Source organism: Anas acuta, chromosome 8 (genome assembly GCF_963932015.1).
Source record: "Anas acuta chromosome 8, bAnaAcu1.1, whole genome shotgun sequence".
NCBI lineage: Eukaryota > Metazoa > Chordata > Aves > Anseriformes > Anatidae > Anas > Anas acuta.
The window spans coordinates 6666613-6694589 of record NC_088986.1 but is presented as its reverse complement, the minus strand read 5'-3'; the positions used below and the strand labels follow the sequence as shown (position 1 = coordinate 6694589).

At 42.3% G+C, this 27977-nt stretch overlaps 1 protein-coding gene across 1 annotated transcript; it reads right to left on the bottom strand.

Annotated features, from left to right (window-relative positions):
- Positions 1 to 5: 5 nt before the first annotated feature.
- On the bottom strand, positions 6 to 27153 carry NRDC (nardilysin convertase). The gene is made up of 31 exons (XM_068689676.1): positions 26783 to 27153; positions 22262 to 22577; positions 21995 to 22076; positions 20969 to 21122; positions 19183 to 19256; positions 17691 to 17786; positions 16693 to 16815; positions 15616 to 15673; positions 14589 to 14662; positions 14325 to 14394; positions 13868 to 13945; positions 13295 to 13415; positions 13155 to 13213; positions 12624 to 12678; positions 11138 to 11242; positions 10736 to 10859; positions 10110 to 10196; positions 9345 to 9464; positions 8536 to 8587; positions 7206 to 7356; positions 5754 to 5881; positions 5266 to 5428; positions 4545 to 4576; positions 4109 to 4247; positions 3606 to 3653; positions 3196 to 3248; positions 2511 to 2594; positions 1714 to 1804; positions 1280 to 1396; positions 956 to 1045; positions 6 to 670 (listed from the first exon to the last, which is right to left on the bottom strand). The coding sequence occupies exons 1-31, from the start codon at positions 27109 to 27111 to the stop codon at positions 473 to 475; spliced, it is 3471 nt and encodes a 1156-aa protein (XP_068545777.1). The 5' UTR covers positions 27112 to 27153; the 3' UTR covers positions 6 to 472.
- Positions 27154 to 27977: the final 824 nt, after the last annotated feature.

The window sequence follows — 27977 nt, the reverse complement described above, 5'->3', positions numbered from 1 at the left end:
TGGACATACAGAAAAACTAAAAAAAAAAAAAAAAAAAAAAAAAAAAAAAAGCAGCATTAAGTTAAAGCCTTGGGGTGCTCCTCACCTCCCACTGCAATTCCTGCAGGAGAACTACAGCATTCTTTCTGGGAGAAGACGTACTTACTGCTCTTAACTGCTACAGCACTGGAGGAACGATGCCCAGGACTGTGCGCACACAAAGGCAGCCCCCACCTTCAGCCAGCTGGAAAGGAGAACACAGCATCTCTCTGGTGGCAGGGGACGCTCACCCTTCTCTCCAGCTGGAATTCAGGGCGCTGCCTTGTTGGTGTGACCGTGGGGGATTAATGGAAGGTTGGCTGAGGACTGCTTGAGGGAAGCTGCTTTGTCCCAGCTAACGCTACAGCCCTGATTTAATAAAAATAAATAGGTTTGGAGTGGTTGTTGCAGAAAGCACCTGTATTACACATTACTGCAGGGCACGATGTCATTTTTATTTTAAGATCTTATGGTAAGGGAGAACGTTGAGAGTTGATGTGTAAGCTTTGATGTCCTTGATGGAAGTAACATTAGTCATCAGGGAAGATGGGGGCAAGAAAGTAAGATGAGGTATTTCACCAGATGAAGAATTCTGTACTTCTGAGACAGCTGTAACCTCTGCATCCCCTTCGTGCTTTCCAAAGCCAACCACCTGGAAAAAAAAGTTAACATAAAACAATTTGGCTCTAAGATGCTGTAATATGGGTATCGTTCAGTGGTCATCTGCCCTGAAAATTAAATGCAGATACTTCAATGCAATCTACAGGACAGTATTAGTTAGACAGGTAGGAAATATAAAGCCAATAGTGTGGCTAACCACCAGAGGAAAGGTTAGACAAGGTGACTTCTGCCATCCCTTACTGGGATAACGCCTCTGAGGTTATCAAAGCCTGGCATGTCATAAGATGGTAACAAAGAACTAACGAGAAATACTCACATGTACGCTGAGCACTTTCTTGTTATTGCTTCTGTGAGTTTGAAACCAAGTGACCAGGTCTGATTTTGTAACAGACTTCAGAGCTTCAATCTGAAACGCAGAGGTTTTAAATAGCACAGTGATAATTCACGTCATTTTAAATATAAAAATGGTTTCTCTACAACAGCTATTCTGTTAGACCTTTTAAAAATAGCAGATTTCTACTTCATTATGTTTCTAATAGCATAAAACCAGCTACTTGTGCTTTGTATTTAACACTGCTGCAAAAAGCTTCATGCAAGCGTTCAGTTTGGCAGCGCTTGACAACAATGAGCAACTCCCTACCTCACGGGCAAGCCTGTCAAAGAGATACTGCTGGGTCACAACTTCATTCCAGTTCCTGTCAACTTCTTCTCCAAGGTGGGAATCTTCACATTCTTTAAGCTTTATCAAAGCTGTAACCTATATTTAGGGGGGAAAAAAAAAAAGGTTTGACAGGTTTCAGCAACCTCAATTTACCATCTATCAGCCACGTTTCACTGAAGTTAAAGGAAAACCCAAATGACATGCACAAGACAGTTCACTGTTCTCAAAATTCTGTGGAAATGTCCAGGGACAACTATTCAGAGAATGAGCACCACATGCAGTGAGAGCCAGGACCTAAAGGTCAGTCCTTTGTTTGGGACCTCAGAAAAATATTGGCTCAGCATAACTGAAGCCTTCAGTTTTAGGTGTCAGTTAGCAGTTAAAGGAAAAAACTTCTCACGATCGACTTTTACCTGGGTGCTAAAAGCTTCTTCAGTTAAATGCTTGATTTTCTCCTCAAAGCAAGAAAGGAACTCCTCTATCTTCTTGTCAACTAGTTCAGAACTAAATGAGAGTTAAAAAATTAAATCAGCTCAGGCAGAGAAAAAACACAACAAAAATACTGAGAGATAAGGTAGCAGAACAGGCCTCAACCAAGGGAACATTTGCAGCAGGGCAAACAAAGCTCCTACATCTATGAACACCACCATTTCTGTTTTCCCCCATACTGAGGAATAAAAATAGTGCTCTGATTTTTATCTATACTGAGTCCTGTTCAAACCCAGGGATGTGATATAACCAAGCCACAAGAGGAAGAGCTGCGTGGTGCAGGGCCTGCAGCATGCCCAGCAGCAGCACGCGCTGCAGGGTGCTGTCAGGCCCCAGCTGCCACCCTCAGCCTTGCACATGAATAGAGCAGAAGTTGGTGGCCTGAAGCAGCTGAACGTCAATGCCACAAACTCTGAATGGGAGTGGGTGCACTCAAAAGTGCAAGCAAAAGCCAACTGAAGTCAGCTGTCATTGGCTCCAGTAGAACAAATAGACGGTTAAATGAAATCTCTCAGCTGGCTGCTGTATAAATACACCACAAAATACACGTAGACATGGTCACACATGGTTTGATACCTCACGAGACAAACGAGGCCCAGATATCACAGCCTTCACACAAGGGCTGCTGACCTCCTTCAGCACCACTTCCTAAAGCCACCTGCTGTAAGTGCCCTGCAGTGAAGCCTTTCTTAGCCTACAGCAGCCACAGTTACACACTTACTTGTATTTAGTTGCCTGGGTTGCTACTGTGACTGAGAAGCCAAGGATCCCAGAAGTATTCCTGCAGGTGGGGTACACGTGATAGCTAAAAAAAAAAATAATTAAAAAGTCATTCCACAGGAACAATTAAATTTTCATTTACAGGATATGGTATAAGTCAAAACAGTGTTGGTACTACACCAACAATCTCATACAAATTCTTAATAGTCTTATTCCCATTATTTCCTGCATCAATACACTTCTGTGTCTTCCCATTTTTTGGGAAACCCTTTTAAGCTTGATGGATAACTGCTTCTGAACTCATTTGCAGGAATTACCACACACAACAATAAGGCTGTGAAAGGCCTGTTCCCCTGCTCCAGTTTCGTGGGGCAGCCAGGTGCCTCTGAGGGAGTCCTGCCACCGCAGAGCTGCTATGGCAGCAGCCCTGGGGAACAGCGAGCTGGTTTAGGAGGGGAAGGAACAACTTTGTGCTGAGTAATTCCAGGTTAACACACCAGTGACAGACACCAATTGTTATGGGACTCTGAAGCAACTCAGCTGCAGCTGGTGTCAATGGGTGCCTGTGGCTTTAATGGGTTACACGTTTCTGTTCCCATTGCAACAAGGCAGGAATTAACCACTGCAAGGAAGGGGCTTCCAGATAACAAAACTGGGGAACATCAAAAGCGTAGATCTGAACTCACCCAAGGGTCTGCTTGGTTCTCAGGAAGTCGAAGCAGGGCTCCTCCATGTGCATCTGAAACAAAGCAGATGTGTCATGGCAGGGGTGATGCTTCTCTGCAGCTGCCCCTCAGGCTCAACCCAGAAACACAAATCCCAACACAGGAAAAAACTGTACTGCTGCCTTTCCAGCTACACCCGCTGAATGTAGAAGGGTCTCAGTCTTTGGGTCAGTAAAGAAAACTGCTCCAAGCTGCCCTCCCCAGCAGCTGTTTGGGTATCCTGTCCCAAACGCTCAGAAGTCTAATGAGAATGAGCAGTGGGTACACACTCCCCCCTTCATACCACTGAGCCCCCAGGCCTTATCTCAGCTCTAAGCACCGTTTGCAGGTACAGAAATGTTGCGGGTTGTGAGCCATGATGGCTAACTTACCACAAGCAGCTCCATCAGGGTGTACTCCCTTAGGCTCCTGGCACCTGACTACAAAGAAAAGGAAGAATTTCGGATGATTTCATGGAGTTAAACGCTACAGCCCAGCTCAAAGTGACAAGTGTGATGTACGTCAGCTGCACTACAGCATTAAACACATTTCACAGCAGGGACAACTGAAAAATGCTTGGTCTCTGAGGGGGCCCAGTACTGCCTGCAGGGGTTTCACCCCAGGACCATGAGCTCAGTGTAGGGACACCAGGAAATAACTGCAGCACAACGCCAGGCTACAAGAACAAGGCCACGAGTGGAAGATGCTGCCTTCAGGAAGTGCCACATGCAGTGAGAGCACACCTGGTTTAGCCAGGAGGGCCAAGGGTTGTGTTGTGTTCATACAGGGTTTTGGTGCACTCTGTAACCTCCTTGTTCAGAAACCTCTTAGCTGAGACCTACGTAACACTACAGCACCAGCAGGTACCAGAGGGACACACAGAGCTGACACGTACCTGGTAATACACCGTCACTTCAGAGTTGGCATCCCCTTTGTTGAGAGTTTTCACCTTGCAGAGCAGGTGTGTATTTGGCAGATCCACCACCCGGAACTGCACAGGGCAGGGGTGGGCCAGGGGAGCAAACTGGAGCTTTCTGAAGGGAGCACAAAGAGCAAAGTGTCAGACACCTGCTCACGTCTCAGCCAAAACCAGCCCAACACCCAGACATTTACACTCTCACACTGACATTGCTTTCCCCATCCCCACACCAGAACAACGTCCTGCTTATAATGCCGTGAGCAACAGTCACCTCCAGAACTGCCAGCAGCGCTGTACCCTGGGAGGGAGAAGGGAACGTCTGCACTGCTCCCACCCCAATCCCGTTCTCCAGAAAAGAATCCTGACTTCAGTTACAGTTACCACATGCATGGTGCAGGAGTCAGATACTCACTGAACAACGTAATTCAGAAAATCCTTTGCTTCCTAGGAGAGAAAATACAATTTTTATTCATAATAGAATTATTAGCCCCAATTCACAGCCACAAACAAAATAGAAAAGAGTCTTCGGTCAGGTTTTTGGTTTTAAAAAACTTCTCTGCAAGGAGAATGCAAAAGCCTGAGGAACAGAAACAGCCAATGCAACAGTAAAGGGTGCACACAAAGGGCCTCTCTCTGGGACCAGAGCTGGAGCTCTGGGAAGGATCAAGGAAGAGACATGGTAAAACTGACCAGGACCTACAGGGGTGCACGCACCACAGTGCGAAAGGAGCTTAGCTCACACGGACATCAGCTCCACCACGGACATTTCTCAATATCAAATAAATCAATAACAATAATTATCAATATCAGTACTACATCAAACTATACAGAATGGTGGCAATGGTGGGGAAAAGGCTGCAGGGCATATTTCTATCACATTTTCCCCTTAAATCAAATTCCTGAAAATAAAATAAATAAGTAAGTGGGCAGCTATGAAGACCCCTCAGAGAGTCATCTGCATGAGCATTCCTGAGTTTTTGGAGATGAAGCTGCCCTGCACCAGCAAGCCTCTGGTTTGTCGGTACAGAACAGGCAGTCAGCTTGCTGGTGAGCATTAGGAGCTGTTGCAGCTGTGTTTAAGTCCATTTTCAGAACAAGTTCCAGTGCAGCTCAGCTCCTGAAGCTGTACTTACTCTGCTCGTGAAGTTTCCTTGTACGAGGCCCTCCACAAAGAGCTGTGATTTGAAAGCCTTGACAAAGGAGGAGAGGGACTCAATGGAAAGGCCGTTCATCAGCGTTTGGTACTTGTCTATCATGGACCACCTGCTGTGTTCTAGGATCAGCAGACGCACATCCCTGCAATGCAAGAAAGGAAAACAAAACCACAAGCCATCAACAGCTGCGTAATGCAGGAGATCCCATTTCTGACCCAGGAACGTACAGGAGACAGGGGGATGGCACCCAGGTGCACTGCCATGGGCTCACCCTGCCCTGCCTCAGCACCTGCTGTTGGCTGCAGGTGGCATCAGAACAGCAGCTACCTGGGTGTCCAGTCTGACCGCTACCCATGGAACAAATCTCCAGGAGCTCAGAGCAGTGATTCCTGAGCTCATCCACTCAACCCCACACTTACTGTGAACGGTTACTGTACAGCCACCTCTTGCCCTCCCCCAGAACTCACTTGGCTAGAGTCTCGGGTTTGATGAGGATGTTGAAGTATGTTTTCTTCAACTGCTCCGTTATCATTTCAAAAACTGCTGGAGTAAAGCTGAAGTCAGACAAGTAATCAATGATGAGCTGAAATAGAAGCTGTAAAGAAAACAGTTGCAAGTCATTTTTCTGAAATGACCGATTTAAATTTATTTCTATATAATAATTTAAAAAAAAAAATGATCAACACAAAAGCCACTGTTACTAAAGCACATTCCTCAGTTCTGCTAGATGCTTTTCACTGAATAATTATACACCAAATTACAGTTTCCACAGGATAGCATTTTTAGTCAGTGAATGAAGTAAGCTCAGTATTCCAAACCAAGAGGAGCTTCGACATTCTACTGAAACAAACCTAGCCTTTGACTCCAACACTACTGATTTGATGTTCCAGTTTTTCTTTTTACTGCTGGCCAGCACAGTGAAATCAGAACATTTGTGAGTGACATTTGTGATTAAAAAGGATATTTGGAGCATGCTATTTACATCTCTGTGTTTTTCTTTTATATTTCATATTAACAGGTCTGAGAGATGATGGACTGTTCTGTTAAAGCTCCACTCAAGCCCTGCAATGGAAGCCTAAGGAAGCTTGGTGGTTCTCTGCTCCCTGATCTGTATGTTCTCTCCATTTGTGCTTACCAGGTGTTACATGGCCAGCGTTCACAGAATTGGATCAGGGATCCCCCAATCCCTGTAAAATCCTAACAACCCAACAAAGAAAAATGGCATCCAAAATAAGCATGTTCAGAAGCTGTATCTCCAAAATGAAATTGTAAAAAAAGCTATTTTCAGACATTTCTCCAGACAGCATGCAAATAGCCTTAGCTTGTTGACAGCAAGGCTCTAACTCTAAAAGAATATGGGAGACTCATATCTCTTTTTAACAGAAAAGCTATTATATTCTAAATGGAGATACAGTTATTACTTAAAGGAAGATTTATCTTAAGCCAGGCAAAAGTCAGTAATTTGAGCTTCTGTAAGTGAATAAAATATATAGAATCATAGAACCATAGAATCATAGAATATCCTGAGTTGGAAGGGACCCTTAAGGATCATCAAGTCCAACTCTTGACACCGCACAGGTCTACCCAAAAGTTCAGACCATGTGACTAAGTGCACAATCCAATCTCTTCTTAAATTCAGACAGGCTCGGTGCAGTGACCACTTCCCTGGGGAGCCTGTTCCAGTGTGCAACCACCCTCTCTGTGAAGAACCTCCTCCTGATGTCAAGGCTTATATGTAAGCCATGAAAGAGCATTTGCTGCCATTTCACGTATTTGAACAGGGACACAAATCTCCCATTTAAGATGCCCCATCTAAATGTTCTAAGGTCTACCCAGCCAAGCTCCAGCTTCTAGAAGAAAAACCACATATGCAGAAAAGAAGCATCCATAAAAGTGTTTAGAAGATCAGCAGTACTTACAGGTAGTTTGTGATTGAATCCTTTCACTCGAATGATTAAGCCATGCTCTCCAGCTACCAGCTTGTATTCCAACTGGGCGACATCTGCTTCGTAAGCTGGTTCACCAAGATTGTGGGAAAGGATGTTTACAAACGTATCAAACAATACTATGCTGTGGGGAGAAAAGAGCAGAGGATTAAAAAAAAAAAAAAAAGAAAAAATGAAAGAATAAAAGGAGGAAAAAAAAATCAAGGCCAACAAGTTTGGTTGCACAAAAAAAGAAATTCTCTAACAGAAATTAATACTTCAGTAAAAGGAGATTCAAAACCAATTTTCAACAAATCTGGAAATACAAAATGCAAATTTCCCTTCATCCAGAATGCACATGACACTACTAAAAATTATTTTGACATTCAACTATTCTTTGCAATGAATAAAATTCCAGCTTCACATGATTTTAGATTTCTTCAAAGTAGACACATTGACACATTGTAATGTGCCAATGCTTGAAATGTTGAATAATCACAAAAAAAAAAATAGATTTTTACACTTTGTGTAAAGGAACAGAGGATACACTTTCGTGTAAAGGAATGGAGGATAGCCAGTCTCTTTTTTTTTTCTGAAAAAGCTTCTGCTATGCTTAAGACTTGAGTAATGAGATCATTGTCTATCAAGATGTAAATAAATAAATAAGTTACAGTGAATTGGACTGCAATGTGAAAATTGCTGTCCTCTCCTCTTTCAGATTTTTGTTATTGCCTGGATTCCAATTCAAAGTTCAAACTAATAAAGCCCTAATGAAACCAGCTTCATACAGACATTCCTGAAACATCCTTCCTGCAGGTCTCAAGCGGCTTAGGATAAAACTGATGTGAAATTTGTTACAAATAGCAATGCTAGTCTAAGATCAGCAAAAGCATAGCATGTGCAGAGCTATAACCCTGAGGTTTGTGGACCAAAGGGTTCTAAATGCTGCCATGAGTCCCTTCACCTGCTCCTACATGCTGCCAGGTCACTAGTTTAGATGTGACTGTGCAGTTTTCAGGACCAATTCCTTCTCTAAACACTTCCTTCTGGCATGCACCCTGCTGCTGCTACATTATTTTTTCCAGTTGCACTGGGGAATAACACACCACATCTCAAACACACCTCTCAGATACAGTAACAAACGGCCTGCTGCAAAACCACTCTTGCCAAACTGCAGAAAAAAACTAGAAGGAAAGTGCAAGAAGGTGAGAAAAGGAACTGGAATTTTCTGTTCCAGTTTAAAATTAGTCTCTTTTCATGCTTCTTCACTATGTATGGGCCTATAGTTATACTGCAAGCTATGCACAAATAATGTAACCCTTACTTCTCTGCAGACTGCTGTATCAACGGCGAGATCAGATGGAAACGAACATAACCTGGTGGGGAAAAATGAGACTTACATGAGCAATTGTATAACAAGGGACAGCTTTCCAAGGTGATATATATCCATCAGGTTATTCTTTGGTCACAATTCAAGCCTAATGAAAATGGTCATTGAGCTATAAGAACATATTTTTCATTTATTAAGTCATCATCAAATGCCTTCTCTTTTCCACTTCAAAAGCTTTCCTTAAAAATACCAAATATTAACAAACATAAAGCTGCACTTGGTAGAAAACTAACTCACATGGTGTGGCCAATAAAAATCTAAACAACTCTAAGAAAATTCCACAAAACATACATTTAACAGACTCTAAAAATAATGACATTCTGCTTAAAAATTTGCTTGAAAAAAGCAAAATATTTTCCACATTTGTCTCAAAGACAGGCTGTAGCTTTCTCTTTCTGTAGAAGAAACCACAGCTTTTTTCTACGATGTTCAAGTTCCTCTCAAGCCCCAGTCTCAGTAACATATTCTGTATGCCAAATTCTGTCCACAGACAGTAGAAGAAACCAGCATTTTTCAGTGATTCCACCTTTTAATCTGAGTAATCAGCAGGGTTTCTTTATTGCAAGGTAGTTTACCTGCTTCTCTTTTATCGCAGCTAATAAATATAGCAAAAGGACCATGGAAGAGCTGGCAGTAAACACTTCAGTATAAATGGTGAAGACTATTGAGAGTTATTTTCCTTGAAATAAATTCCAGCTGGTAAAAACAGGGACTTCCTATTCTTAGAGAAAGCATTCATTTACCTTTAGGGATTTTGAATTTATCATCCTTCCTGTACCAGAGACAGCCTTGTTGTGTGCTTAGTGTTTTGACTGGATATTCTGTCTCAGGGCAGTCAGCAACTTTCAAAGCGAAGTCGGTGGCTAACAAAAAGAAAAAACAAACCAAAACTAGAAGTCAGATACAGCCAGGCTATATGAATAAAAGCCTGCAAATTTATCAGCAAAATACATTTTTCTCCTCCCAGTTTGTTACATTATACATGACAGCATATGTTTCCCTGGGCCCAAAGAACATTTAGAGTTTCACAGCACTGAAAATGAATGACCAAATGAACACCAAATGAAAAGCATTTTTCAGTTTTCACACCAGAATACTGGCTAGACAGAAATGGTAATGTTCTATATAGGCTGTAAATTATGGGTTTGTATTTTATTTGTTTTTGGCGACAAAGCCAGATGCTATTTACATACTTTCAAAACGAGCAGGATTAAGCAAATAAAATTCCTCTATTTATGCATCCACAGTTCTGTGTTAACTCTCACAGTCCACAGATTCTGTGAGATCTGTTAGAGCTGTATGATATGCAAGTTTACGTCCTAGAAAAAGTCAGTTCCCAAATTTATACATAAGAGAGCATTAAATGAAATTCAAGTGAACAGAGCTCCCAGATATTTTAATTTTCAAAGTCAGGCTGATGTTCAGATGGAATTAAAGATTGTTTCTAAACCACATTAAACTCAAACAAATTACTAAAGGAAGATTTAATTCATACTCAGGTGCCTTACCTATGTATTTGTTTTCTTCTGGAAGGTGTAAATCCTGATTTAATTCAAAGTCACTGGCCCACAGATCACTCCAGTACTTGTCAATATCTATTAAAAAATATGAAATGCATTTAGTTCAGCAGGAAGGCTAATGCTTTCCTATTTCCTAGACAAATCATCTCATCTTTTAGTTTGTCTCTATGAACATTTGCAATATTGTAAGTTTCTTCATGTCACCTGGTTCATCACGACTTTTTCTAAATCTGTTCCTAACAGCTCCCTTGGAGCAGGACTGAAGCAGTCCTACTCAAAATTAAATCAGGCCTGCCCACATTAGTAACCCAGCTGCCAAGCCACCCTGTCCTTCATTGTTTGTGTTCATTTCCCTGTTCAGGACTTGAATTGCAGCCAAGTGAAGGGTTCACTGGGATCCCTGCCTCCTTACAACTGTAAACCAGGGAGTGGGAATCAACTGACACTAAACAAAGAACAATTACAGGAGGACAGAGTACTTGACTGATGATGAAGTCAAGTTAGCACTGAGGATTCATTTCCCTGCTTCCATGTGGTTGTATTTTGCGTTGTCACCCTTTTAATAGCTCTAATGCATACATCAGACATTCTTTATGTTTCTGTTGCTGTTTTACCTTCCACGCTGTACTGTGTTCCAAACCACCTCTCCTTTAGATGACATTGGCCCTCATTGGCAGCAGACAGCAAAACGAGATTGGCTCTCTGAGGACTGAGCTGGTTAAGGGCATCAGCAATGATCTGCAAGTTCAAGACAACACTTCAGTTCAAATGCAACTGTGGCTCTGCCTGACCCAGCTGAGACTTCTTAATCAGAACATATGAAGAACAAGACATCATAAACTTAAAAAAAAAAAAAAAAGAAGAGATGTGCTTTCTGAATATAAAAAGTGATTCAATTAGTACAAAACCTGTGCCACCAATATGCCTAATTGCATGCTTATATGTGCCTATATTATACAGTATGCCTGTATTTTCCCTACATCAAAACATGTAATCAGAGTTTAAAGAACATTTACCTCAGGCTTGTATTCAAACAGAAGCTGGTCTCCTGTCAAGAAATCCTCCTTCTGAAACAACTGCATGTTCTCACAGAGGTTTTCCACATAGTCAACTGGATCTGTCTAAAAACAAACAAAAAGCTATTTTTCACATAATCAGAAAACTAAAATACCAATTTTCTGTTTTAAGCAGAGCTTGATCTGTCAGACACACACAAAAAAAAAAGAAACCATTTGAATTGTTGAATTGTGCATTTTGAACATCTGCAGAGTGTTTTTTCTGTTGATGACGAAATGAGCTTTTAAAATACCTTTCTACTCATGCCTATTTACCTAAACTACTGTGCTGGGGAAAGCTTTTGCTAGAAGACAGGCAGTTCTAATTTTTTAATAATTGCATTTTGTTAACAAATTCATAAAAGCTGTATTGCAATGAAAAACAAAACAAAACACCACATTTAAAAAATGCACTTGGCAAGTGTCGGAAACTTGTTCCTAGCAGAAAAATCCTCTACTCTGTTATGTATTACTTGGGGTTATTGGCAGTGGTCCCTGCTGTCTGTATCACTTGCAAATACCACTTTCCTCTGTTACTCAAAGGCCACTCAAGACACTCAATATCCTCCATATGCTATTTTGAAGGCAGAGTTACAGATGGAAGGATTTGCTAAAAATGATGTTTCTAACATCCTGATGCTCAGTGCAGACTGGCAGATCTTAAAAGTGTCTGAAAGGACTTGGAGTATCTAGAAAGAAAAGAAACTCTTCCGATATTTCCTTCCAATATTTCCTAGTCTTTTTTTTTCTTTTTGTCCTTCCTGCATCTGTGTACTTTAAAGAAACCAAGAAAATTCAGTGATGTTTTCAAGCCATATATAGAATATATGGACTTGTCTTCCCAAAAGTTTTAGCACCATTGAAAAAAACGAAGTTACCTTGGTAGAATTTGTATTCCTTGCTTTTTCATTTTCTATCTTTAATAGAAACAGCTAAGATTTTTAGTAACTATTATATTAATAAGCCACGCAAGCCTTAACACAAAACCGAATTTATCTGTGTATTGTTCTAAGAGCAGACAAGGGGATCGTTAGCATCTTAGCCCTTGTGAGGCCAGGTCACTAGCCACACCTTTCACACAACACTGCTTTTCTGTTCCTGGAAATCAGCAGTGTAAAAACAGCTTAATAGCAACTGAAATTACAGAAAAATTACAGAAAAGCACCAGACAGTTGGCAGAGCTCTATTAATGGGCACAGAACCTCATACAAAAGGGTCTGATGACTGGAAGTCGAAGAGCGCCTATGTAGATGACCAAAAAAAAAAAAACAAACAACAAAAAAACAATTTGTTGATGACAATTCTTTCAGAAAAACAACCTCATTATTTTAAGTGCATAAGCTGTTTCTAGTCATACAGAACTTTGAAAACATAGTTCAAAATTTAAATGAAAAAATATCCTGTTTATGCTTTACCTATATGCCAACAGAAAACAGTGGATGAATACCTGTTCCTGATAGTGAAATTCATTAGCTTCGATCTTCTGGATTTCTTCCCATATTCTGTAAATGAGGGAGGAGAGAATAAGTGGATTTCTTCCACTACTTCACAGCATTATTGAGAAACTGAAAAAAGCAGTCATCTAGGAAAGGAATCAAGGGTGAGTTTCTCTGCAGTGATTCATTCTGGCACTAGACTTGGAAGCAATTTTACACATACTTCCTTTGCCTCCAAAAGGACATTTCACAACTAGCAATAAGTTCTGCTATTTTCCGAACAGGCAGAGACTTAACCACAAAGAGTCAGATACTGATACCAAATTAATATAAAGGCTAACACCAGAGCACTACAGACTTCCACAGATTTTCAACAAAATTTATTTAAATATAGCTTTTCTACTAGCTTTTGTACTGACAAGCTTTACTACTGACCAACCAGCTCTACTCTAGTAACCCACCAAAACACATAAATGCTACAAATAAGAGGCTAATGGAGAGGAATGGTCTTGTCAATAGCTGATGCAGTGGCAAACACTTGCCTTTTATCTGGCCCTCTTTGCTGCAGCATCTTCACATACTGAAACACAACATGAGCCACCTGCAAACAGAAAGGAACAGATTATTCTTTCCAGACATTAGGAAAACAGTGTCAAATCAAGTTATAGTTTTAAAAACATACCTCATAGAAGTGCTTGTAACCTTCATCAGTCAAAGTTATGGAAATGCTGAAGATGGAGTAGGTAGAGTTCTGCTCAAATCCTGTCTCACCATTTCCTCCATATAATGCAAGAGCCCAAAATCTGTGGAAGAATTAAAGACACTTATTAATTACTCATTTTAGCTTTATCTAAGCTTAGTTACAATTAGCATATCATAGCTTTACTTCAGTGGCTTCCAATTTGTTACCAGGTCACACAAAGTTTTTCAGGATAAAGATGTGAACCTCAGGATACAGAATTTAAGAAAATACATTTTTTTTAATTTAATTTAAGAAAAAGCTGAGTTACCTTTGGGACATCTCTTAAAAATCAGTCACAGATGCTACTGATCCACAGACCACAAACCAGAAAACACTTATTTCTCACTTGGGACTATCATCAATTTAAAGAATATCACTACAAAATGCTCACAGAAGAAGGCAGACTTGACCTGCCTTCGTATATTAAAAAAAAAAAAAAGTATCTGTGAGAAATAGTTTGCTTTTATTTTAATCATACCAAAGCATTTAATTACTAAGCTTAAAAATACATACTTTTTCCTGAGAAAGGAAAGAACACTTCCTTTGCCTTCATGTCCAACCAACCAGGAAATATAATGAAGAGGCTTCACTCTAAAAGAAAATTTAAAAATTAAATGCCAAGAGGTAATACTTTTTAAAGGAGGAATTCAAATCACTGTACAAGCAGCTATAATACAGTTTCTTTACGACAATTATTACATTTTCAGGTAGCATTAGGATAACAAGCTACGGATGTGGGAGTTCAGAACATGATGACTGATATGAGTCAGAGAGGAATGACGTTAAATCAGTTGTGCACCAATTTATAAAAAGAACCGCATTTGCATCAGTTCAGTTAATTTTAAAAATGTTCTCCTAGCCGAACCAAAGTAATCTAACACAAATAAATGCGATTCTTTGGTTTCTTTTGAAATCCAGTAAAATTATTCACAAGATAACATGGTAGAAGGAAAATACAACATCACGTTACCTGTAATACTGTTCTTGTGGTGGAAGGGCCCAGGTGATACTCAATGAATGAACTTTCCTGATTGGAACAACTAAACAGAAATAAATTTACTGAATATAAATACATGACTAGAAATAGGAAAGAAATTTTAAATAATGCAGAAAGAATGGTTAAAAGTTATTCAGAACCACACAATTATTCTACAAAACACACAGATCCTTTCAGAACACAGAGGAAATATGAACGTATGTATTCAAAATATTCAAACAGATCTATTTTACTTACCTCTGTAAAGCTTGTGAAATTCTGGTGTGTCAAAAGGCTGAGTCAGATGGCCAAAGCTGGGTTTGGGCAAACCACTTGAAAGCAAAATTAAAGTGTGGTGTTACTGGCAAAGACTCAAGGCTACGCTGAGATAATCACCAGACGTCAGCACAGTACACCAGACAAGCAGAAAATGGCCCTTAACAAAGGGTGCAATGCAGGATCCACCCAAGCCAAACTGGAAGGAACCCTGTCATTCACTTGCACTCTGCCAACACAACAGAGCAATTACCCAAGATTTAGACACCCTGTCAACTCCTCCCTCTCCTTCCCTCCAAGGCAGTAACAAGAAAAAGCTTGGCTTTCCCTTTCCCTGTTGGGAAAGCAAACACAGTAAGAAACTCAAGATGGATTGTCTTGTGCAGTAGAAGGAGCAAGAGAAGGACAGGGGTGAGAAAGACAGATGTCTCCATATAGCATTAGACTTTTACAGGAGCATTTTCTACGCACCACAGAAATAAACATCAAGCAACAAAGGAAAATGAAAGGGAGAATAAAGTTATTTCCAAGATAAGCTTTTGCAGAAACCTCTTTTTATATAGCACATGGTGGTGAATTATTAAGAAAATTCAAGTCCTGATCAGTTGCCACCTTAATGACAACATTTAAATTCAAGATACCATCTTATTTTGTTTCTAATTATTTTTGACACAAAGCAAAAATAAGAAATATGAAATGATAATCTACTTTTAAATGATTTATCATAAAATCAAGCAGTAAGCACAAATTAAACAAACACTGCTGCAAGTTAGCACCACACAGCTTGCAGGTTAAATGATTGCTATGCATAAACAAAATCTTCCTCAAAACAATTAAACAGCAGTCTTTAAGTTTCAGAATTAGCCATTATTTTTTATGGATAAGGATAAACAAATGTTAATTTCTTTAACATATTCTGTAAGAGATTTAAAAAAATAAAAAGCCCTGTGATTTTAAGCACAGATAATTTTATAATTTTTAATACTTCTATGCATCAAAAAAAACTTACTTATTTGGGATCTCAGAGAAGATTTCTGTCACCCACTTCTCCAATGTATCCAGTGTTTCTATTGAGGAAATAAAAAGTAAATTTAATTTCCTGAAATTTCCTGAAGACAATTTTTTTTATCTATCTCGCCAGTTATTTTAAAGAGGCTGCAAGTCAGTAAATGTTAAAATTGCAAAGTTGTAAATTATAAGCTTTAAATTGGTTTGAGTCATTTCTTAATATTCACTATGTCTGTTTTTGTATGCTATTCCAAAAAGTGAGGCTGATACTACTAGGATTTAAATTCTGGTAGTACCTGGTGTGACTGCAAACAAGAATTACTGACTTAGGGATCTGAAAAATCAACCGTACTTGCTAGACGCATCCAATCATTCTATGTCCAGTACATATAAAGCAGTTTTCACAGGTGGGAACTGCAATAAGTTTTAGGCTCTCAACAAAACCCCTAAGCACAAACCTAACTTGAACTTACGCAACTTTATTTTCAACACAACTCTACACTACCCACTTAACTTGTAAGCAATTTCTTTCCTTTTGTCTCAGCAGAAATAACCCATAGGTCTGAAGTTCTCTGCTGAAACACAATTCTATTTGCACAGAATTTTTCAGTCTATGAGTAAAAAAACTTCATAGAGTTTCTTCCCAGTCTGTTATTTCAAAACCTCTCTTGAATGAGCCCCATTCAGAACAAGACAACTGGGACACTCATCCTCAGTCTCCCCATCATGTTCTGTGGAGGTTCACTGTTGACAGCAAGGAAAGTCATTTTCAGTGGTTTGACTTTACAATCCTGCAAGTTTCTCTTTTAAATACAACTAAGGTTTTACCTTCTGAGTTAATATGGAACTTATTTGTCTGTTTTATTTAAAAATTTCTTGAGTAGTGTCAGGATGGTAATAACAGAGCACAACTGCTGGAGTCTTGTTTCATTTGGAAACCAGGCTAAAATCCACATCTAAATACCTCCTGCAGGACAGGATAATCCACTAGCATGGCTTGGGCTAAAGCTGAGCTAGTTCTAAGAGCACTTCCCCAAGAGCAGCAATGAGCCTGTTTATAAGGAACAACAGACGTTACCTTTAGATTGGACAACTAAAGTCATATAGTGAGCAGAGTAATGGCGCTGCCAGAAATCCCTCAGCCTGGTGTAGGTATCGATATTATTCATTTTAGGCTCATGTTTGAGCGTATCTGCATTACCTGTAAAAGTTAAAAGTGGTTAGTCAAGACCAGACATACTGATAATTTCTTCTCTCCTGGTCACTGAATTTAGTCATGGTGAGCATATTAAAAATACTGAGAAGTCTGGAGTTAGAGGAATGTTAACCAAAATTTACTTTTTTTCCAGTTTCTAGGACAGCTGGTATTTCTAGGACAAGAGAAGGCAAAGTCCTCCTGTATTATCAGATCACACATACCGTGTACTATACAGCTCATTGTCTGTTACCAGCTTGCCAATGGAACTTGCAGAGCAGGGGAGGGGAAAAAATGACGTTTCGTATATGTCGCTACACAACTTTCAAAAATTGATCTACATTTCAAAGCTGGCCATCTTTATTACTCATCCCACTATAATTTATACGCCCACCAGCATCATGAAAGTGAGAGAGTTCTCAGAGGGACTCTACTGCCCTACATAGGAAGAACAAGCTTCCCTTCACTCACATGACTGAAGGTCTACTTCTGCAACCTTGACAGTGAATTATTTACTTTGAAAAGCCTCATTAGACTAAAATCCAGGAATATGTTATTTATCCATGGATTTTTAATAGCAAAAACAAGCTTAAACAAGACAAAGATGACTCAGAGAACACTGCCTTTACATTAGCAGAAAGTTACGTGACTCTACGCCTAGGGCAACCCAGCTCCAACATCAGCAAAAAGCAGTACCAGAATGAAAAATATCTTAAGAAGCAGGCAGCTGCTTTTATTCCCAATGGCTTTGCTGTGAAATGAGTAATTGCTGTCATACTTCTGAGAAAGGGTAATGCTTGCTGTGATAAGACAGCTCATGTTAGCGCATCTTATAAAGTATTTAGACTTTTAACCACTTAAAACTTTAATTCAGAACTTACCCCAAAAAAATTTCTTCATAGGATGTCCAGGCCTGGCAAGACTCCCAAACAGCATCTCCTTTCTGTTTGCGTCGGAGGGTCTTGCTAACTGATACTCTGTTAAAGATTTTGCAGTGGCATGAATCAAAATTTGAGGTCATGTTCCCATGGGGAAAACAAACAAAACCAAAAACAAAAAACATAGATGCAGCCTGGAATATTTTTGTTTTAATGGCTGATGAAATAGTGAAATAGGATAAGAAACAAGACTTGCTAGCAGTAATGAAAATAAGCCAAGAAAAGAGAAGAGAAAAAAATGTAGTTCATTGCTGAGAAGAAAGGGATAAACAGGAAAAGCATATAAAGCCCCAGCCTGTCCTGTCTGAATGTTCTCAATCTGTTAAATTTAATGGGAACACAAGGCCATCAATATTCTACAGTCAGGCCCTGCACAAAAAGCCAGAGATCAATTACAAATCTGTTTCTCCTGTATAACACAAGGAGTAACTTCTAGCATAATAATGAAATGAGAAATTAAAAACTGAGCAAGATAGTTTTCAAAAATGAAGTTTTGCAGTTTACACTAATCCAAATAAGGGATTTTCTGCTGAAAATTAAAAATTTACCCTCTCCAACTGCATGTTCTTCTGGTAGTAAGAAACATGCACAGCAGAGCTGTAATTCTTTTGGTCAGGTTATTCTGCAGCCAGTTCATCAAGATGACAGTTACCTGACAGCTCACTGCTACAGTGTCAGTACAAGCCAAGGAGTAAAACTGCATGATGAAGGTAGTGCAAGTGAAGGCATAAATTAGCTTAAATTGCTGAAGAAACTACACCTTAAATCACAAGACAGGTCCTTGTTTATACTGACACTTAGTTAAATGCAAAGATCGAGTTGCCCATTTTTTTTTCATCAGAGAGAAAAAAGACTTCGAAACCATATTTGAACCAGTCAGCGTATCTGCCAGGAACAGGTTTTTATTCTAAAGCAGCGAGCTTTTATAGGCAGTCTGTAAGTATTCATTATGTATTAAAAAAATCAAGTGAGCACTCCACTCACTTCTGTGCAGCACATTTGTAGTTATTATAGGCATTAGGAGAACGAGACAAGTACAATCACACAGACTTACTGTATTAATAATAACAAACACATAGGATTAGAGGGAGCACTGGGGCTGTGCTGGAGCTACAGGCATGTTGTTCATTAAAAACTACACACATGCTTATGTAATTGTCCTACCAGTTACTGCCAAATAACCTAGAATTATTAATTATCAGTACAAAAAATAAGATAGTAAGCTCTATCAGTAAAGGCACCATGCTCAGTCTTTCTCCTCTAATAGCCACTGGTACCCATGAAAGTTAAGAAGAAATCCAAGAGTTTAATTTCTCTGTTGAGTTAGATGAACTTGACTGAAGCGTTCGGAAAGGTAATCCCAAATAGGAAGCAATAAGCAATGCTACAAGATAGGTCTTATAAGATGTAAACGCACAGAAGAAGAAACTCTTACCACTATCTACAGCCTCAACTTCTCGGTCTATTGCATCCCTGATCATTAGCGGGTGAATAAAGAATTGTGCCCACCTATGAAAGAGAAAAATATGTGCTTGTCCTCAGTGTTTTTTAAGATAAAGTAAAACAAACAACAAAACACCACAACAACTAAACTCAACATCTATTATTTTCAGTTTATAAAGTTGTGTGCCTCACTACAAATTATGCAGTTCTGGAGTGTATTCTCTTAAGGAGAGATAAAAGCCAGTTCTCTGATAGCATCAAAAAGCAAAGGGCAAGGCTGCTGTGCAGGAGGAGGGCATTTACATCCCAAGAACAATCACACCAGATCAGACAAGTGATCCATCTAGTCTGATTGTGGCTCTAACAATGGCCAGTATCAGATGCTTCAGAGGGAAAATGCAGAAAAATCCTGTTGTTTGTTATGAACAACATAACCACAAGGAAGTTTCTTCCTAACTCCAAATAAAAAGAAATGTTGATTTATGACCAGAAACATAAGTTTTTATATCCATTACAATTTCATTTACTATAAATGTTCAGACACCTGCAGATACATCTCATCTCCTATACCCCTAGAGAGCAGATCAATGGCAAGGGACACATCTGCAGTGAATGGAGACAGCAGAAGGCTGCTAGACAAACTATTATTTCTATTTTATTTGTATTTTTTCAATGTTTCATGGAACTCGCTGAAGCAAAATGTTAGCAGGAATACATTGCTGACAGAGTTCTATGACTACAGAACCCGTTAAACTAAAGACCACTGAAATGTAATATCTTTAATTCCCAAGTTGACTGAATGAGCAGAAATCACCTGCAACATCCACTTAGTTTCTTTGTATGTTATCCCACAGCTGACAGAACTCCTAATTTCTGTGTTTCCCCTACACCAAGTGAGCTGTTGTGACCAACTGCAATTATATTTTTTGATTCTTTCTCACCTTCAAACATCTAAAACCTGAACTAATCTGTGAATGAAAACTGAATTTAGCCTAATAAAGTAAGATTAAGGCAATACTTGGAAAAATGTACAAATGCTAGATCTTGGCTTCATCAGAGGAATATATTTTGATCAAAGCAAATTCACAGTGGAGTCTGCTTTACTTTCCTCCTGAGATAAATCACAGCATCAGGAATACTCAGCTGACATGCCCTCATGAATGAGCAATTTCTTCTCATGGAAGGAAACTACTCCGACAGGTGGAGCAGCGTTGTCCTAACGTACCTCACAGCACAAAAGAGCAAGGTAAGTACTTCTCCCCCAAAAGATCCACATCTTGCTGAATAACCAGGACTGGGTTAAACGCACCCTTTTGAGGCATACACACCATACCACAACACTCAAGGCTACCCTCCCACCCATCTTGATAGATTAGACTAGGAAACAAAATAATCAAAAGTCAAAACAATCAAAAGCCAACCCCTAACTCTATCAGGACAGATACTCAACAGATGAATCATCAGGATTCTGGGGGCACCTCCGCTCCGAACAGTTGTTGCACTGCGTAACATTTCTCACTTCATCAAAGCCACCAGTTTAAGAATGGCAAGACAAAGAGCTCACAGTTAAGACTTGCACAAGGATCCTATGTAACCACACAGCAGCTACACAGGCACTACAACATCAGTCAGATAGCCACAGGGAACTATTATTTCCCTGAATTTGGTACCCTCTTTTGTAGTACAAGTCCCTGTGGAAGTTCAACAGCAGCCAGCCCCAAAATGAAAAGCTGACCACCAGGGACACGCACACACCACCAGCACCCACAGGCAGTTACCTATCCAGTGCTTCCTTGAAGTACTTCCTCTGCACGTCGAACTGGAAGACCGTCCGCTCACAGTCAGTTGAAGCATTGTCACTGCCCCCATGCTTCTTCAGGAATGCATCGAACCCATTCTCATCTGGGTACTTCAAACTGCCCATAAATACCACTGAAACGAAAATCAGCCAAATTACCACGACCACATGAATTTGTTAGTCCTCACTGCAGCAAGGAGCCCCCCAGCCCAGCTGACACAGCAGCTCCGAGCAGGCATTAACACACGGTCCCTGCAGGGATTGACTTTAACAGGGCCCAAATCCAAGGCTAAACTGAATTCTAACTTCTCACATCATTTTTGAACATGAGGTAGAAGACCACAGCAGATGCCAGATTCAGGTTTGGAACCAGCGATCCCAACAAACAGCCTGAGGGCATGATTAGACAAACTGTCCCCCAGCAAGAAACACAAGTTACATCTTCTGTACTTCAGTGCCATTTCTACTGCTCATCTGCAACAACCCAGGCTAAAGCATACTTTTTTTTTTGAACACAAAGCATTTCAGAACAACATCAAAATTAAATAAAATATGCAAGAACTGAAGGTACACTCCTCTAGCAATTAACAGAGGACTAACAATTGGAGTAACCTGTCCAATAATAGGGTAACCTGCCTTTAGCAGAAGGCTGAAATAGACTGAGGATAACAGCACCTTTCTAGGTATGACCAGACTCAATAGGTCACAAATAGCCTTCATGTATATGTCTGGTCAGAAACTTCACAGCATTTGTCCCCACATTTAGTGGTTAACAGAAAAGCGTACATTTGGCACAGCCTGCCAAAGGGAATGAGACTCCCTCTCCCACATTAAGAGTTCCTGACTAGACCAGTATTTTTATAAAAACACATTTATTTAACTAATAAAAATAAATTCTAGGTAGCTGAAATATGAATTGGCACTAAAAATGCCATAGACATCCAGAGCTAGATATCCCTAACTTTGCACTGCAGCTGGGGAAGATGAAACAGAGGCAGATACGTACTATGTTCCAGGAAGTGTGCTAATCCAGGCAGATCTTCGGGATCAGAGAAGCTGCCAACAGCGACGCAAAGGGCTGCTGCAGACTGAGAAAATACAACAGTCTCAGTAAAAGCTGCTTCAAGAAATACTTTAGGAAAATGACAGACATGTAAATCAATCAGGACAGGCACAATAAAAAGAACGACTCTGAATGCCTAATCACAAGGTTTCAGAGCACAAGAAGGTTCTGTATGTATTATTTTTTCACTCTATAGCTTTAAATACATACCTGCTTTTCTGTACAGCCTCTCTTTCTTGTCTCTTCCTTTTCAGCTAGCTCCTCTAATTCACTGTCATCGGGATCATTGAAATCCTCATTATCTCCATCATTGTCCTCACCCTCATCCCCCTCATCACAGTCCTCATCATCAAACCCTTCTCTACCATCTTCGATCTCAGCTCCAGAGTCATCATCATCTTCATCACTTTCCTCTTCAGATTCATCACCATCCTCTTCTTCTGAAGACAATGCAGATGGGGCACCCTCCAAGTAATTCAAATCCGAAATCAAAAGTGCACACAGGCCATTCTGCAGTTTGATATACCTGAAAGAAAAATTTTTTGCAATGAATGCACTCACTTCCCAAATCCGAATTCTCAGAAGCACAGAAATTTTCACATTTCCCATCTTCAACTGAGACTTCCCAATGAAATAAGGGCAGCTAAGAAGGTGAGCAGATTCAGAATGGAAAAGCAAAAATACTCTTCTGATATTTAGCAGCTGAAAGAAGCAAGCAATTCAAGATAGCAGCAGAAGCCCTTCTGCCCATACAGTTAAGGACATTGATTGGGCTTTTATTTCTCTCTGTGAGATATCTGAGCTATTAGCACCTGGTTAGAGAAAGCTTAATGTACTCAGAATAGGCAAACCCAAACTTCAGCACCCTATTATGCTTGGCAGGCTCTTGTGAACATATATTACATGACAGAATTAAGATCTTTGGTTTTGCCTCTAAGCAGGCCCTGGAGACTCAATTTTATTTGATTTTATGAACGCTTTCCATCAGATTGGATCCACAGATTTGCAGGCACATGTTAGAGAGGAGAAATCTCCTCCCCAGCCTTCAAAAGTCACAGTGACTTCAGTGGGTTGCCATCAGGAGTCAACTGACACAGCTCTGTGTGTTTACATCCACATGTGGACATCCCTACATAAATTAGGTATGTACACGTGTATGTATAAATCCCTATCCAGCACCATTCTACAGCTCCTCAGGCTGATGACAGTTAGTGCTGATTCTTTGCCTGACCAGAGCTCTCAGCAGTGAAAGTTCATGCCAGGTCAGGAATAGACACGGCCACACTTTGTCACATGAGGTGGAGCACCCTCTTTGAGAGCTGCTGCGCTGCAGAAACAAAGGGAACAGGCTCCCCAGGGAAGTGGTCACTGCACCGAGCCTGACTGAATTTAAGAAGAGATTGGACTGTGCACTTAGTCACATGGTCTGAACTTGGGTAGACCTGTGCGGTGTCAAGAGTTGGACTTGATGATCCTTAAGGGTCCCTTCCAACTCAGGATATTCTATGATTCTATGATTCTAAGGAATTATGGATCAAGAAAATACCTGATCCAACCTAACACTGGTTGTATCCGATCCAGTACAAACCCTGGTGGTGTAAAACTAACCCACGGGCTCATCCTGCCTTCCCAGAGAAATCTGAACAGCAGAGTAAGTTTATGTCAGATGAGAACATTACAGCGTGGTCACTGTTTTAACTCAGCAGCAGAAATTTCAAAGTAGATTTGCAGATCAAGCTACAGGGTAAATACGCAAATGAAAAGTGAAATGTGTGCTGTTTGATTTCCAAATCCATGGTTCCCAAAAGCTCTCCCATCCTGTTTCATGCACTGCTATAGTTATGTAGTTTCAAAGTTTGCACCAGTAAGAGCGTGTGCTATTATCAGTATTTCAGTTCAAAATCTGAAGTCAGTGTAAGCTTCACTCTTGAACAGAGATGCAAGACATTTGCTACAGCTCTGCAGCCCACAGACCTGCTTGAAGACACATTGCACTGAGCGCTTCTCCGTCAGCTGAATTTCGCAAGGAAGTACATGGAGGAAAGCAGTAAATAGAATGTCGTGATTACACATCACACTTCTTAGACTATCAAGTCTATGAAAAAAGCTGAAGACCAAACATTTAAGAGTTGTGCTGAGTTCAGGAATTGTGACTGCTCCTCAGATGTGGAAGTGACAGCACCCACTCTGGCCCCGGGGTTTCAGAATCACTAATACACCCACCATGTGTAGCGCAGGACACTGAACAGCATGAATTTGATCCAACCACATGATAGCACAGTTGCTTTCTTGTTGCTTTAACCCACAGCAGTGTTAATGTGCAGAGATGTTGCGACTAACGGCAGAAGGCACAGATAGCACCAGATCCATGCTAAGATGTCTGGGTACAAGGTCAATCATCCACACGTTTGGAATGTCTGAATAGCAACGTGTTCGTACCCCATGTCACATTATGCAGCTGCAGCACTCCTGAGCATACAGCAAGGGCCCTACAAACCAGATGCACTGTGTGCTCGGGTGCTTCAGACTCTGGAGAACTCCAAGCAAGAGCCCCAGATGGTGCAAGTCAGCGCAGGTACAGCATGTCCTCCAGCAGGCCCAGCACCTTCCGCACCTCCATGCGTAGCCGTCCTCAGCTTCCACATCCCACAAAAAGCACTCAGTTCCCTGGGTCAGTACAGCCACGGAAGGCAGAGAGCAAGCAGTATGGTGCTATTCCTCCACAAGGACTGCCATAAAGCTGCACAGCCAGGTGTACCAGAGGCTCTTATTTCTCCTTTCCCCACTCAGCCATTAAACTAAGGCAGCAGGCAACACTAATTTGACATTACTCATCTTCAGGCTTGTCAGTGTTGCATGTTAGCACGGAAAGCACAATAACACTTTAACCATGCTGCTGTCAAAGTGTCTCAGATTCCACTGAAGGAGCACCTGGACCAGTTGGGGCCGTGCTGAGCAGAGGCACCAACTGACAGCGGTGTTCTTTTCTTTTTCCATGTTTCAGTCCAATGGAAAAAAACAAGTGTAATCAATACAGAAGTATCAATTAGTATGCAAAATGCAGTAAGAAAAACGCAATCACATGTAGCAAGAGAAGCAAGTGTAGTCCCGTTGCTTTTTCGAAGGACTGCACAGACATTGATACAAAGAATCTGTGACATATACAAGTCAAATTCTTAAAGATACATCCTGGGTAAGCTGGAATAGCTTGCTGTTCTCACACTGAGATACTTTCTTATATCAGTGGTAGGCAGTTAGGAAAATACTGAAATACATAATAATGCACAGTGAACACTTAGAGAAATGTCTTCATTTTTCAAATTACACAAAACAAGCAATACAAACTCATGAAATCCCATATAAAGATGAACTTAAATACAACAAATTTTGGGAAAAAATCCAGTTAACTACCCACTCTTAGCTCTGAGAGACAGAAGCAATTTTGTTTATGATCATTTCTGCCCCAGCAAACTCACTTTTGAGAATACATTCTGCAGGCTGTCAGAATTCCTCTGCTTTTATGAATGGTGTGTTTGAGATGGTAATTCAGTGAGAAGTTGTTTTAAGATCCATGTTCACAGAGAGAAATTAAATCAACTGTGAACGGCCTGCAGCATACGTCAACACCAATGCAAGAACAGAGAAGAGAAACTGTATATACATTGTTAAATCTCATCTTTAAATTTACTTAGAGGGTTCGGAACACAAAGGTATACTTTACTTTTAGCAACGCTGTCTTCCTAAGGGAGACATTTGTGTCTGGTCTGTGCAAGGCTCGCTTCCCATACACAGAAATCAATCTGAAAAGACGAGACTCCTGGCTTCCAGCTGGAAAAACGTCTGTTAAGTACAGAGAGCAGGATATCTGAGAGACGTCGGTATTTGTCTACTCTATGCTGCATGCAAATGTGCTCTCCAATTCCCTGCATGTGGAGGAGGTTCCTGAGCCTCAAAGCAGATTGCCAGTTTTCAGTGGACTTCCCAAGCTTCATCACACTGCCGTTCCAGGTAGCAAAGGCACAAGTTTCCTAACCTGACAATCTCTGTAGCTACAAACCGCAGGAAGACACCTCCTGCAAAGCAGCGTGAGCGAGAATGCCAGCAGGGGAGGCAGGCAGAAACAGGGAGGAAGAAGCAGGGAAGCAGGACCAGAACAGAGGAAGTTTTTCCCCAGAGCCAATGGGCACAGCCCCCGTGCAGCCAACAGGAAACTTCAGCCCGTGTCACTGCGAGTCCACAGTTCAGCTCCAGGCTGGGCTTTGGGGAGACAGTGGAGGTGTTATGAAGGGTAGAGCTAGAAGAGCACATCTCGCAGAGGCTGGGTAACCTGCCTACAGCATCCCTCGGAAAAGGGCTGCCTCACACCACCCGCAGCGCTCAGCAGCCGCTCACCCAGGCCCAGCTGCTTGAGGATGGGACATTTCTCTGTGCTCCTGGGGATTTGATGGGAGCACCGAGCAAAAACACCACCAAAATGGCAGCGCAGGGTCTCTGCTCACAGCTGTAATTAAGCCTGGAACCTCTCTATATGGAAGGAGCTCCGCTGCTGCCGGTTTTAGCCTGGGTTTCAGCTCGGCGCCGCTCCGGGACCCCCCCCCCGACAACCGCCTCCCGCTGGGGATCAGCGCTCCTGGGGCCGAGCTGCCCGGAGGGGGGGGCACGGGAACCGCACCGGGCCCTCACCAGCAGCGGAGCCGCCTCCAGCCCGCCCAGCCCCGTCCCGGCGCTCACCGGTACTGCTTGGGGTCGCTGGGCGATTTGACGATGTCGGGGTCGCCGAGGTTGGCGCCCCGCTCCTCCTCCTCGTCCCCGTGAGGCGAGCGGCCTGCGGCGTCGCGGCCCGCCTCGGCGGCCTGCTGCCCCCCCGGCACTTCAGGGCAGCCGCCGCCGCCCGCCGCCTTGTTCCTCCCGGGCATGGCCGCCCACAGCGGCCGGGCCCTGACGAGAACCGGCGGCAGCCGCCGCCCCCGCGCCGCCACCCCCGGCCCCGGCCCACTCCCGGTCCCGGCCGCCGCCGCCGCCCGGCCTCTCCTCACGAAGGCTGCCGCGAGTCTGCGCATGCGCGGCCGGCCGGCGGGCCCCGCTGCCAGGCGGGCTGCTCCCGCCCCGCCGGGAAGTGGCGGTGGCGGTTGGGCGGGCCCCGGCCCCGCGGCCTGTCAGCGCCCGCCGCGGAGTCACGTGGGGGAAACGGGGAGGCCCCCGTGCGCTGCGCGTGGCCGGAGCGGGCGGTGATTGGTGGGAGTGGGGAGGAACCATCGGGGGGGGGGGATAAGGGGAGGGGAAGCAGGCGACTTTCGGGGATCAGGCGATGGGGGGAGCGCATCGGGGTGAAGGCAGGGAGGGAGGCAGAGGGGATCCCAGAGCCCCGCTCTCTCCCATCGCGGTCCGGCATCGTGGCAGCCTTCTGTGTTCGCTGACACCCGCACCCCCCCCCCGCCCGTTGGATGAGTCCAACCGCCCCTCGCGGAGGCCGGCCCAAGCAGATGTCGCTCCCTCCCGACACGACCAACCAGCCCTTCCCTCATTCCCTTCACCTATTGGCCCAAAAGGATGCCACTCACGTGGCAGAGCCAATCAGCTCACGAAGCCGCCCCCAGAACCTGGTGGCTGCCTGAGGCGAGGCCCCTCCCCTCGCCCCGCCTCCCCCGCCCCTCACAGGCGGTGCCGGCCCCTCGCGGCCCGTTACCTGCCCTTTTTTTTATTATTATTATTTTTTAAAATTCTGTTCCTAAAAAAACACAAAACATGTAACAGAAAAGACAGACCTGCGGCACTCGGTGCCTGCTGGTGCTGACCCAGTCCCAAGTTCCGTAGTCCCAAGCACCTTCCCCTCGGTACACAAACTTTCCCCCCTGCCAAGCTGCCGGCGCCTGTGTGGCGAGGTCCGGCCCCAGCAGGAACCCCAGCACCTCAGCTCCCGCACGTC